Here is a 12,837-nt window from a genome sequence, read left to right on the forward strand (position 1 = left end):
TAATGGTCAATGAGCATGCATCTGAAATGAAATGGGAGCCACTGAGGTTGCTGGGAACACACAAGCACACCCATGACAGCCCATCAATGAGTTCTGCTTGTTCCTTTTTCAAATGAAACCAAATCGTCTGTGACCAAAACCAGTGAGGTGGGCACATGTGGTTCACCAGCACTCTCAATGTGTCTTCTCATAGACAGGAAGGAGCACAGACAGAAAAAATAATATTGAAGCTTAATTTTTAATGAATGGGAAACAGAGAATGGCAAATGCTAAATGATCAATACAGGCAAATATAATGTGCTGCTTACGAAGACATCAATGTTCTTTCTGAAATGTGTGAAATTACAGATTTTGGAACTCCTAGAGGATATTTCCATTTTTAGGGGAATTCTAGGATTGATGCTCTATAAGAAGGCCCTCAGCATGCATACCTAATGCAGATGCCCAGTACCATAGTCAGGGGGACACATGGGGACATGGTGTGTTTACCCTCGGAGGACACTAGGATACAGACACCTGTTGGGACGAAAGTGTCCCAGAAGGATGTCTGCCTCTTTTAATGGTACCTCTGAAATCCAGAGAGTTAACGTTTCCCTCTGGGCTTTTTTCTGACCTTGCTCTTGGGAGTGATTGTGGCTCTGGGGGAACCAGGGGCCATATAAAAATACGGGCACTTCTCTCCTATCAGTAAAGAAATAGTAAATGTCTACCAAGGGCAGTTGTTCTATAGCATAACTAATGATACTATGTAAAATCCAGGTGAGTTTATGCCATAAAATTATTTTCATACTTATAGGCTCATATAAACATGAGAGTTCTGGAAATAATTTCTGATTTATTTCCCAGACCTAGAAAAATCACTCAACCTGGAAATGCCTCCTTTTGATCCTTCTTTAGTGACTTATGTTTTTTAACATGATGAGTTTTTTTTCTCTAAGACCAAGGTCAAATGTTTTAAACATCTATTGTTTCCCACATGAATTTCTTGAAAATGGAGTCTCCAAACGTGTATGCTTCCAGAACGACATTTAATAGACTGAAATAAAAACCTAATTTGTGGGATGATATTTGAGATCATCCTTTTTTGTTCTACAAACTGTGGGGGACAGCGCTTGATAAAGCACTAGGCTATTTTATGGGGAAATTATACCAAAGAGGGACCTTTATTAAATTAAATGACTTTATAATAACACATGAAATATTTAGGCACAGTGGTAACAGACCCAGTGAAACATTCTAGAGCTATAATGAAGAAATGACATATAGTAGTAAATGGGCAACAGAACAGAACATTGGATAGAACTCTCGTCCTTAAAAATCACAATGATGTGGTAGAAAAAAGAGAGCAAAAAAAAAAAAAGAGCAATTATTATTATTTTTGCAAATGTGAACTCGTTCAACAGAAAACAGAGAAAGAAGACTCATATTAGTTTACCGTAAATAGGAGCTGGAGTTGGAGTAGGAGCTAGAAAGGACATTAATACAAAGGATTTTAATCAAAATTAGTAATGGAAAGATCTAAGATAGCACAAGAAGACATAGACTGACCGTGATTAAGATTCTAAAACTAAGCTTAGCTGTGGGAGATGGCACTGAGAAACATGCAGTAACAATTTAGCAGGTGGGTAGAGGGGGAGATCCTTCAATTTTAAATAAAAGTACGTGATTCCTCCTGATTTCCTTATAAAAATATCACTAACATGCACAAGCATCATTGTATTCCAGTGCTGCTACCGCAGTATATTTATACTGAAATTACTGCCTCAAAGGCATCTTTCAAAGAAGACAAATGTAGGTATTTAACTCACCTACAAAATTGTAAAGCTCTAACAAGCAGACATATACTATGGACACTTTTCCTTCCGACCTAGCAAGGGTGGCCTAGCAACACTGTGCAGTGTGAGTTCTAGATCTTACCAACGACGCTCAGCACAGCACTGGCTGAAACATTGTCCAGAGTTGTGTTGGCCACACATGTGTAGGTGCCACCGTCGTTGTCCCTTACATCAGCCACCACCAAATGGTCCTTGTCAACAGTGAATCTGTGAAGAAAACAGGTTCAGAGCAGGTGAAATGGACATCCAACCACACATGATGGATGGCTGCTTTGCTGACATGAAAGAAACTCTGTGAATTTGAAAACAAGAGGGAGGTGGCAAACATTTGCAGCTCTTTAGAGCTAAAATCCAAAAAATATGTATCACTTTGATCATGATTGAAGCTGAAAAACGATTAGAATGGATTGGAACCTTGGGTTAGAAGGGATGGATGTCAAGGCACCTGGCCCAGTGGCTTTTGAGCATGCTTCTGGAGTTTTCGGGGCTTCCCTGAAGACCAGGGGCATGCAGAGGTGAGGTGGGGGCAGCTGCATCACCCTCACTAGCAGGCTGTCCTGTGGCTTCTGCTGCTAAGAAACATTTGGACGCCACTCAGCCAGCTCCATTTCTAACCTAGTGTATATTTTTAAATAACTTATTATTATTTTTTAAATATTTATTTATTTATTTATTTATTTATTTATTTATTTATTTATTTATCTCTCTATCTATCTATTTATTTATTTATTTGAGACATAGGCAGTGGGAGAAGCAGGCTCCCTGCGGGGAGCCCAATGCAGGACTTTATCCCAGGACCCCGCAATCAAACCCTGAGCCGAAGGCAGACGCTCAACCACTGAGCCACCAGGTGCCCCTAAAATATTTATTATTGACTGTGAAAATTTTGTGCCACTTTTGGCGCATGCATAAACTCTCATGGGGTAAGTAAGTGCAAAGAATAGTATTGACTTTATCAGAAGAGACAAGATGACTTCGATCAACAAGCACCACCAAGAATTCTCTAGAGGTTACTGGCTGGCATGAGAAATTACTCAGTAGGTCAAAAATCCATGTAAATTGGATTCATGCATGATTTTAACAAGGATGCATAAATCACTCACTGTCTTTTCAGGGAATTTCCAAGCTCAAGCTTTAGCCACCTTAACCGGCATTTCTTCCTATTTCCTTCTCTCATTTTTACCAACTCAGATTCCACAAATAAAACCAGCCAGCTGGGGGGCACCTGGGTGGCTCAGTCGGTTAAACATCTGCTTTCAGCTCATGATCCCGGGGTCCGGGGATGGAGCCCCACATCGGGCTCCCTGCTCAGCCCAGAGCCTGCTTCTCCCTCTCCTGCTACCCCTCCCCCTGCTTGTGCTCTCTCACTCACTTTCTCTCAAATAAATAAATAAAATCTTTTATAAAAAAAACCTGGCCAAAAAAAAAAAAACAAAAAAACAAAAAAACAAACAAAAAAAAAAAACCTGGCCAGCTGGAGTTATAGAATTAGATGGAAACCCAGGGTACAGAAGAGAAAGCCACTTTTTTTTTTTTTTAAAGGAGCCGTCCAGCAACAGGCGCTGCTTAGACACACTTGGAAGCAAGCCACACAGAGCATCTCCACCGGCACACGGCATTTCTTCCACCAGGGGCCTCCGTGACAGCTAAGATTCATGTGGGTCAGCTCCATATCAATTCCTTCAAATTGAGGCTTCACATGGAAAATTGGTATGACTTTTCTTTCATTCCAAGCTCAAGGACCACAACACATTTAGGCTCTTTTAAATACTTTACCTGTTTTTTTCTTCTCCCTTCTCTTTCTACTGGCTTTAAGAGAAATCAAAAGAAAATACCCCATCCAAATAAAAGCTGGTGTCCTTTAAAATACCGACAAGGATTTACGCGCACTCTACTGATTAAAGTGATCGCATTTCTGCTCATTTGCAGAATGGTAATGAAAACATCTGTCGAGACTTCACTGTACAAGGTAGCGAACAATGGAAGGCATCCACGCCCTGAAAGGTTTCTCCCATCCTGAATTACACAGGAGACCAACACACAAAGATAGACAGACATTCTCAGGGTCTGATTTCAACAACTCGATACCTTTTTTTAGGTCTGCACATTTTGCAGCAAGGAGAAAATGCACTTTTTTTTTGGAGAGAGCGGATCTCAGAAACTTTGAAAACATCCCCGCTAAGTCACTCCACAGTAAACCTTTAGTTCACAGCAGCTCACAGAGGCAGGGAAGAGAAAGGCAAGAAATGGTCTTCAAATACCTTCCGTCATTGGGCAGCTCACCGTTGTCCTTCAGCCACGTGATGGTGGGGATCAAAGTGTGATCGTGTTTCACTTTGCATTCAAAGGACACCGTGCTCCCTCTTTGCACCACTGCATACTCAGGCTGTTTAATGATCCTCGTGGCATCTAAAAATCAGCTATCGTTACCCATTGCCAAAGCTGAAGAATTTGTTCAAAGTCACGTCATACTTGGAAAAAAACATCATCACCTCTGGCTTACCTTTGACTTCCAAGTGAACTTCATTCTTTGCCACGCCTAATTTATTCCTTGCAACACACGTGTAAGTTCCTGTACTGTCCTTTTGGGCCACGGGAATTTCCAAAGTCCCATTTTCATGTAAAACATAAATATCTTCATGAAGAGCACTGCCTTTGGCTCCTTTGAACCTTCATTGCAGAAATGATCACCGTGGGAATAAAAAAAATCATAATTTGAAATCAGGCATAAAATGCCACATGTGAGGTCAACACATGATGATCTACGTCATAGTATAGATGGAGACATTTGGAATCTGCACAAGACATTTGGAATTACGTGCGTGTAAGTCAGTGGGGTCAGTGTAAGGCAGGATGTTTAAAACTGGAAAATTTAATGAGAAATGGTGCTTGAAGCATTAGGGTGACAATATGAAATACTTGAACAGTAACGTTCTGTATCAGATTCATATTTAATACACACTGGTTATTACAGAGGTTCTAGAAGCTCAATAACTGGTTATTACCCAGTCTATCTCCCCATAGGTGACAAAACAGGAGAAATGAAGACGGAGCTTTTTTGACCTTTTCTTCCTCCTGGGACATATCTGTAAGTCCATCTGCAGGCTTTGGTCCTAAAGCCATCTTGATGAGAAGATATTTGATTTGAATTCTTTTTTTTGTTTGTTTGTTTTTTGTTTGTTTTGTTTTGTTTGTTTTTTTGGGTTTTTTTTTGTTTTTTTTTTTTTGTTTTTTTTTTTGTTTTGTTTTGTTTTGTTTTTTTATTTGAATTCTAAAGAGTTTTTTGATTCGTATGCATAGGAAAATATCCAGGGAAGAAGAATGATAAAGCATGTATGTAAACTACGTGTCCATACAGCTTCCCGCTTGCTGTCAGATAGAAGTGGGGACGGATAAAACCAGCAACTCAAAGTCAACCTAGGCTAAATATTAACTTGGAGACTTCGATTAGGATGCCATCTGCCCAGGCACAGTGTTTCTCCTCTCTCTGGCTAAGGTAGAGACCGTGCTTAATCCTACACCTGGCTTCGTTCTCACGCTGGTTGGGGGAGCCCAGCTCAGTGTCTGCTTGGTCCCTGACTGACTGGCTGACCATCAGTAACAGAATGTTCTAGTTTTCTTTCACTCTGAGCTGCTGCCTATCCTCGCCTTGCGCCCCCTAGCTCACGTTAAAGAAAGCAAGCAAAGGGGATAACCAGTACCTCTACCAGGAGTGGCACTTAACCAGGGATGGTTTAATGTGAAGAGTGAAAGGACACGAGCGAGCTTGGCTGGATCCAAGCTGGAAAGCTCAGGTGGGAGAGTTACCAACAATGAACGTGGGGGGAATAATTCTTGTTTTGAGCTTCTAGAACCTCTCCTAGACCCCGAAGGATACTTTATGATTGAGGAATGTCCCAGCCACCATTCTTTGTGAAGTCCCAGCTGATGCCCACAGCATTGTAATATACGGCAACCTTAAATTTCTAAAAAAATATACGTCCATACACCTCTGTGCTGGACAAAGGGTGCTGCTGAACAGACTGCACATGGAGGAGTATTTAGCACAGAGCAAGCGGTTACTACACATTTATGAAGGAAATTAGTAATAATAGTATGGTGGAGTCTATACGGTTGGCTCTCTGACTAAATAAAAACTCAACACACAGAGAAATGTGAAGGCTTTAGCAAATGTAAATATTAAAAATGAATAGAGCTATTACTCACCACTCGATGGTAGGCAGAGGAGACCCAAAGAAGGCACAATCTAGCAAAGCCGGCCTGTCTGCAATGACTTGGTAGAGTGTATTTGCAGATGTAAGGATTCGTGGTGGCTCAGCTAAGAAGTTTAGAAAGGTAAAGTACATATTAAAATAAAATCAACATTTAGGCTCAGCATGTATTTTTCTGTATTTGAAGGCCATTTAAGTTCATAGTAAAGCATAACCAATATGTCCCTCTCCTTACATTCTCTAGCAGGTAGGACACCATCAGCCCTCAACAAGTTTTCTCCTTCTGCTTCATATCCCACATCTTTCTCAGGCCCAGTATTTTAGTGACTTATTTATCTATATGTCCTACTATATACTGTGAGTCCCTTGCAGGCAGGGAATGGGGCTTTTATTGTTTTCTTCCCAGAAACTAGGTCAGTATCTGGCATGAAAATAATGGCCGAGTACCTCTTTGTTAAGTGATTGGTCCATCCTAACCCTGGGGTTATGATAGGGGTGGGTGGGTAGGAGTGGGTGGCAAGCACACAAACTGGCAGAAAGGAGCAGAGTGTGGATGACCGAAACACAGAACAAGAAATCAAAACCGCCTCCTAAACATCCAGCAACACTGTAAGTGTGCTCAGCTCTGTATGTGATTTACTGACCTCTATTTCAAATATGAGGGAAAAAATACCAAGTACTGGTTGGCTTCCTGACTTTAATTTCATTTGAGAGGGCACCTACTACACTTAAAGAGTTGAAATGCAATTCTCTGGCACCACGAAAACAGTTCTCACATAAAATTTTAATAAATCTGATGTTCTGGTGGTTTGGTCCAGTATGAGGCACAGAATGTTCACATAAATCACCCATCTCATGCAGAGGACCTGAATAAAGATTTTTCCAAAGAAGACGTACAGACGGCCAACAGACACATGAAAAGATGCTCAATATCACTCATCATCAGGGAAATGTAAATCAAGACCACAATGAGATATTACTTCATGCCTGTTGGAATGGCTAAAATCAGGAAGATAAGAAACAATAGGTGTTGGCAGGGATGTAGAGAAAAAGGAACCCTTGTGCACTGTTGGTGGGAATGTAAACTAGTGCAGCCACTGTGGAAAACCATCTGGAGGTGACTCAAAACATTAAAAATAGAAATATTGTATGATCCCATAACTCCACTATTGGGAATTGACCCGAGGAAAGCAAAAACACTAACTCAAAGAGATACATACACTCCTGTGTTTGCTGCAGCATTGTTTACAATAGCCAAGAGATGGAAGCAACCTAAGAGGTCGTCAATAGACAAATGAATAAGGAAAATATGATGTGTGTGTGGATGTGCACGAGTGTGTGCATGGGATATTACACAGCCATAAAAAGGATGAGACTGTGCCATTTCAGACAACATGGATGAACCTAGATAGTGTTATGATAAGTGAAATTAGACCGAGAAAGACAAAAACCATATGATCCCACTCCTAGCCCTTAAGTGGAATCTATTTTTTTAATAATAAATTTATTTTTTATTGGTGTTCAATTTACCAACATACAGAATAACACCCAGTGCTCATCCCGTCAAGTGCCCCCCTCAGTGCTCGTCACCCATTCACCCCTACCCCCCGCCCTCCTCCCCTTCCACCACCCCTAGTTCGTTTCCCAGAGTTAGGAGTTTAAGTGGAATCTAAATAAATAAACAAACAAACAAACAAACAAACAAATAAACAAGCCAAAAGCAGGATCAGGGCTATAAATAATGATGGCTGCCAGAGGTGAGGAGGATAAGGAGTTGAGTAAAATGGCTGAAAGGGAGCGGGAAAGACAGGCCTCCAGTTATGGAATGGCTAAGTCCTGGGAGTAGAAAGCAGAGCATAAGGAATGCCGTCAATGATACTGCAATTGTGCTGTATCCCCATTACACTAGGACAGATGGCAGCTTCACTTGTGAGCACGGCATAATGTACACACTTGTCAGATCACTAATTTGTACACCTGAAACTAGTGTAACATTGTGTGTCAACTATATTCAAAAACCAAAACACCAACAATTTCAGAAGATGTTGAGAGTACCACAGTTTTCTAAGCAAATTATTAAGAATAAATAACTCTACATCTGTGATGAGGATAAAGGCCATATATCATGACTGATGATTTCTTTTTTAATAATCAAAGTCCTGGAATTGTTGTTGACCTTCGAGGTTTCTAGGGATGGAATGGCAGTAACATCCAGTTCCTAATAGCAGATTAATGCTCTTTCCCTTTGAGGGTTTGACACTTACCCTTAACCATCTGTGGGTGGAGTCTGACTCTGATTACTTCTACAACGAACAATTTGCCACCATAAAAACTACGTTATGCAAGAACACGACGGCCAGAGTACCATACCCTTTAGGGCGAGGTTTGTATCTCACCCATCTTCATATATGCACGCAGCTCCAAGTCCTCTGTGCATCGCACATAGCAGATGCTCGCTGTATTTTTGCTGAGAATGGCGGTCATTAATTGAACTTGCCACATCTTTATTTAATAAGGGGAGAGCTTACCTAGCACGTTTACAAATGCGTTTGCCAGTAAATATCCATATTCGTTAGAGGCATTGCACTGATATACTGCACTTGATCTTTCTTGAACATTTGAAAAAATAATGGTATCGCCATCTATTTTTCTGCTGGGGTCATCAGGAGCAACTGTTTGGGTGTAAAAATACAAAACATATATTTATTTCTCTTTGCTTAAAAGAGGTAAAGTGTGAGGTCTACACTGTAGTAAGTAGAACGAAAGTACATGCTAATTGAGGTGCAGGCAGTTAGAAGGAAACCGAGAACCCAGGCAGAAAGCATAGTTTTCCCTCCTCTGACTTCAGTTATCACTTATCAGCACGTTATGCTCGATGCTCATTCAGTCCTACGTGGATTGCTTCTGTAAAAATGAATGTTATTTTGTGAGATCCGGGGTGGTGGGGTAAAAGCACAGGTTAGGTGAAACAGGAATACAGATTTGGGAAAGCATTGCCTTGCTCACAAAGAAACTGGTTCTTCACAAGGAGGAAAGTTCACTATCGAGAGGAGACAGCAAACGCCAAAAATCTAGAAACCCTCTAGTGCAACCAAACCTGTGCCGTTAACAAGCCTCTTGTTGAATGAAATAGATAAATCAATAACATAAAGAAATATATGGGGCCCATCATTGAATGTGAAAACATTTATTTTCCCATGTCAGAAATTCCTGAGGCGGAGACAGAAACAAATCATGTGAAATTATGTATTTTTCAGCGAAATCTCTCAAGTATTTATTTAAAAAAAAAAAAAAAGGGCAGGGCCAGGACTGTTCCTCACCGAAGTGGAATGGAATGGAACAGGGGGAGTAACATACTATTCGAGAACAGTCCAGGTCATGCCTACCAGTGCATGGAAGCGCTGTGCTCCTGGAGATACATTCCCATCTGTGAGTGCTACACCCCAGGCTGTAACCCTACGGTGCTTTAAGAGCACTTGAAGGGCTGAGGTATCTGCCTCAGCACGCCGATCAAAATCAACACTGCTTAACAGCACCCTTTCTCCCAAATCTCCTCTTGCAACTTGACCCACTTAAGAAGGCTTTGCTTCCATTCCAAATGTGGTACTTTTGTCTTTGATGACAGGAAAAGGATTGTACATCGAAGGCGAATTTATCACGGCATATAGATGCCTTGATCCCCTGCAAGTCTCAAATATTTGGTTCATCTGCAGTGTATTAGCTCACTTTCATACGAGTACACCAAACTCTAGTCATTCAGCCTTGTTTCAGTGCACGGATCCAGAGCTGCCGCTCACCCGCGCTGTATTCCTTTCCTGCGGCTGTTGTAACAAGTTACAGAATTAGTGGCTTAAAACCACCTACATCTGCCGACCGAGAGTTCTGTGTGTGGTGGCTCGACACTCCGATCGCAATCAATAATAGCTGCCTTATAACATCACCTTAGATACTCCAGTCAGTTCGTCCAGTGATAGGATCCTTTGAGTTGGCTTCTTAGCTCCTATCTGCTGTTTGTTTACGACTCTAAATATTACAAAATGCTTTAAGACAACGTTCTTCTAACTGGAAGATAAATACAAGTTCTGATTCCTTTAATAGGATACAGATTTCTTCAATTCATGACAGCAGGTGGGGGGAGTGGGGAAGGGGGGTGCACCTGGATGGCTCAGGGTGTGACCCCGGGGTCCTAGGATCGAGTCCTGCATCGGGTTCCTGCATCTCCCTCTGCCTATGTCTCTGCCTTTCTCTCTGTCTCTCTCATGAATAAATAAGTAAAATATTTTAAAAAATACATGACAGCAGAGGACAGAAATGCCATACTGGCCTGCGAAGCAGAGGACAGGTGTGACCAACCGCCAATTACCCTGAGACTGCAGTGTACCCCAGGGCCACCCACGTTCCTTGTCCCAGACCCCAAGTCTAGTATCCCTGGGGCCTTTCTGACTCACTCACTCTCAGTGATGCCCACCCAAGCAAGGCTGATGGAACAGAGCAGGGTTTCTAGCATCTCCTTCTCTGTCAAATTATTATCAGTAGCTTTGAACCCAGGTCGGTGTTGGGCCACTTTGGGGGACTCTTGGCACCCAGCATTCTGATGGTACCTCTGCAGACATGCCAGGCGGTGGAGGCGGGGAGTGCAGTGCTCTGGGAGGACGCCGGGCTGAATCTCTGTAGCTGTGTGAGGACAGCTCCTCACGTTCCTTGAGTATACAGAGCTCTTAAGAGTTATACCACCACATGAGGTCTAATGGGTATAGAGCTCCAGGTTTGCAAGATGAGAAAGTTCCAGAGATCTATTCAACATTGATATGAATATATGTAACCCTGCTGAACTGTACACTTAAAAATGAGCGAGATGGTAAATTTTATGTTATGCATTCTTTATTTTTGAACTAAAATAAAAATCCACCACTTGGATGACCAGCTCCACTAATGAATCCAGTAGAACAATCTTCCCTCAGTGGAGACTCATGAATCACAATACAAACCATTTTAAGAAGCTTTTAAATATCCCACCCTTGCATTTTTTTTCTTGCTACCAATTCCTTTTGATGTTATTCTTTACCTGAAAGGCATTGGATTGAATCTGTCTTATTGCTGCTTAATGGAGCAGTCTTCAAATATTTATCTTTTGGCAGGGTGTTTAGGAATAAAATAAACCCTTCAGGTAAGTGTGGTGAATAAGCTAATTTCTCTCCATGGGGGCCTGGGCTACATTTTCCTTACGCGCTTTAACTAAAGAAACAAACAAACCCAGGAACTGTCACAGTGACATATGGAGGCTCAGTTGGGATCGGACAAAGAAAAAAAAATTCACTGGTGTAGAGCTATTGGAAGCGCTTGGATTCTGTGTGCTGGTAGGAGTAAACTGTCCAGCCACCAAACCCCAGTTATTCAAAGGAATAATGATTGCCGCTGGGAATAAGCAACTCTGTTTGCTATAAATGAACAACGGGGAAAGAAATCTGAGCATGGAGTCCTCACCAACGATTTAAAGCTCCAAAGGTAAGGTTCAGAACTGGGGTGATAGCCTTCTAACAATACATTCTTCTATTCTAACTGTCCGGACACAGCTGGCCAAACTGAGAAATGCTTCCAACATTCAGATAATAAGAATAATTAGTGCCACCTTGTATGTCTAGAGGGCTATCAATTTAAAAAACATGTTTATATCTATGGTATAATACTTTATTCCAGAAAGAACTTTGTGCAATGGGTTAACTGGAAAGTGTGTGTGCTGTAAAGGAAAGGTAGAGACTGCAGCACCCAGCGGTTTAACATGAGATGAATGCTCTGATTTTCCGAGGCAGGCTACTTTATAAACACCTCCTTGAAATCTGATGGACGCCTGGGTGGCTCAGTGGTGGAGCGCCTGCCTTCGGCTCAGGGCGTGATCCTGGGGTCCCAGGATTGAGTCCCACATCAGGCTCCCTGCATAGAGCCTGCATCTCCCTCTGCCTGTGTCTCTGCCTCTCTCTCTTTCTGTGTCTCTCATGAATAAATAAATAAAATCTAAAAAAAAAAAAAATAGAAATCTGAACATTTGGCCACGATGTAGAACACATCTCTGGGTGCAGAGACGAATTTTCCTTCACCACTTATTCCATCCCCCATAAAGGGATGCCAATGGAGCTCTTTACTTTGGAGAAAGGGCAGAGGGGAGAGGCCCTGGTGAGTCTTGGGGATATCCCAGACAATGCCTCCAACCTCCTGGCTGCTTATCACGTGTTCCTGGCTTTCAAGCTCTCTCTCTGATGTCAGCCAAATATGTAATTGTGGCAGCAGGAGATCTGTCTATCCTCGGCTCCTTTGTTCCTTCCCTCCTCATCCCTTAGGGAAAAAGGTATCTTTCAACCTAACCATGGTGCGATCTTACACCAGCTCCAGGTAGAAGAATCTGACATCTACCAACACTCCAATAGGGGACCTTAATTAAAGATCTAAGAATTTTAGGCTCTCTGTCACCTCTTAGCATAGGGACAGGATTCGGTGTCCATGGCCTTGGCCTTGCACATTTTCTTCCTGGTCCTGGGTTCTACTTCCACACCCTCCCGGACACTGCGGGTCTCAGAGTAAAGTCAAAGGTCTCTGCAGCTGTGTTCTTTTTCCCGACTCCCAGAGGTTATTTTAAAAATGTTTTTGGTAATTTTAGGCAAGTTCCATATTTAATCACTGTGTTTTGCTTCAAGGAAAATGTAGTCACCTGGCTACGTCTTGGGGCGGGGGTGGGGGGCACCGCGGAACAGAGCTTTGGAAGAATCTGCGGTTGGACCCCAGACACTTGAGCTAAC

General features: G+C 42.1%; 1 protein-coding gene across 20 annotated transcripts in view; it reads right to left on the reverse strand.

Annotated features, from left to right (window-relative positions):
• The window catches only part of NRCAM (neuronal cell adhesion molecule), a 275,969-nt gene that overhangs the window by 39,209 nt on the left and 223,923 nt on the right, over nucleotides 1–12,837 (reverse strand). For 13 of the 20 annotated variants that reach the window (XM_077864057.1, XM_077864068.1, XM_077864062.1 and 10 more), the window contains 6 exons: nucleotides 8,575–8,718; nucleotides 6,042–6,153; nucleotides 4,339–4,505; nucleotides 4,097–4,244; nucleotides 1,918–2,042; nucleotides 1,436–1,465 (listed from right to left, as the gene is read on the reverse strand). In XM_077864057.1, coding sequence (XP_077720183.1) covers nucleotides 1,436–1,465; nucleotides 1,918–2,042; nucleotides 4,097–4,244; nucleotides 4,339–4,505; nucleotides 6,042–6,153; nucleotides 8,575–8,718 — 726 coding nt within the window. The remainder of the gene's footprint in view (nucleotides 1–1,435; nucleotides 1,466–1,917; nucleotides 2,043–4,096; nucleotides 4,245–4,338; nucleotides 4,506–6,041; nucleotides 6,154–8,574; nucleotides 8,719–12,837) is intronic. The other 7 variants (XM_077864077.1, XM_077864075.1, XM_077864073.1 and 4 more) reach the window with 1 other exon arrangement.

This window comes from Canis aureus, chromosome 21 (assembly GCF_053574225.1).
Source record: "Canis aureus isolate CA01 chromosome 21, VMU_Caureus_v.1.0, whole genome shotgun sequence".
Taxonomy (NCBI): domain Eukaryota; kingdom Metazoa; phylum Chordata; class Mammalia; order Carnivora; family Canidae; genus Canis; species Canis aureus.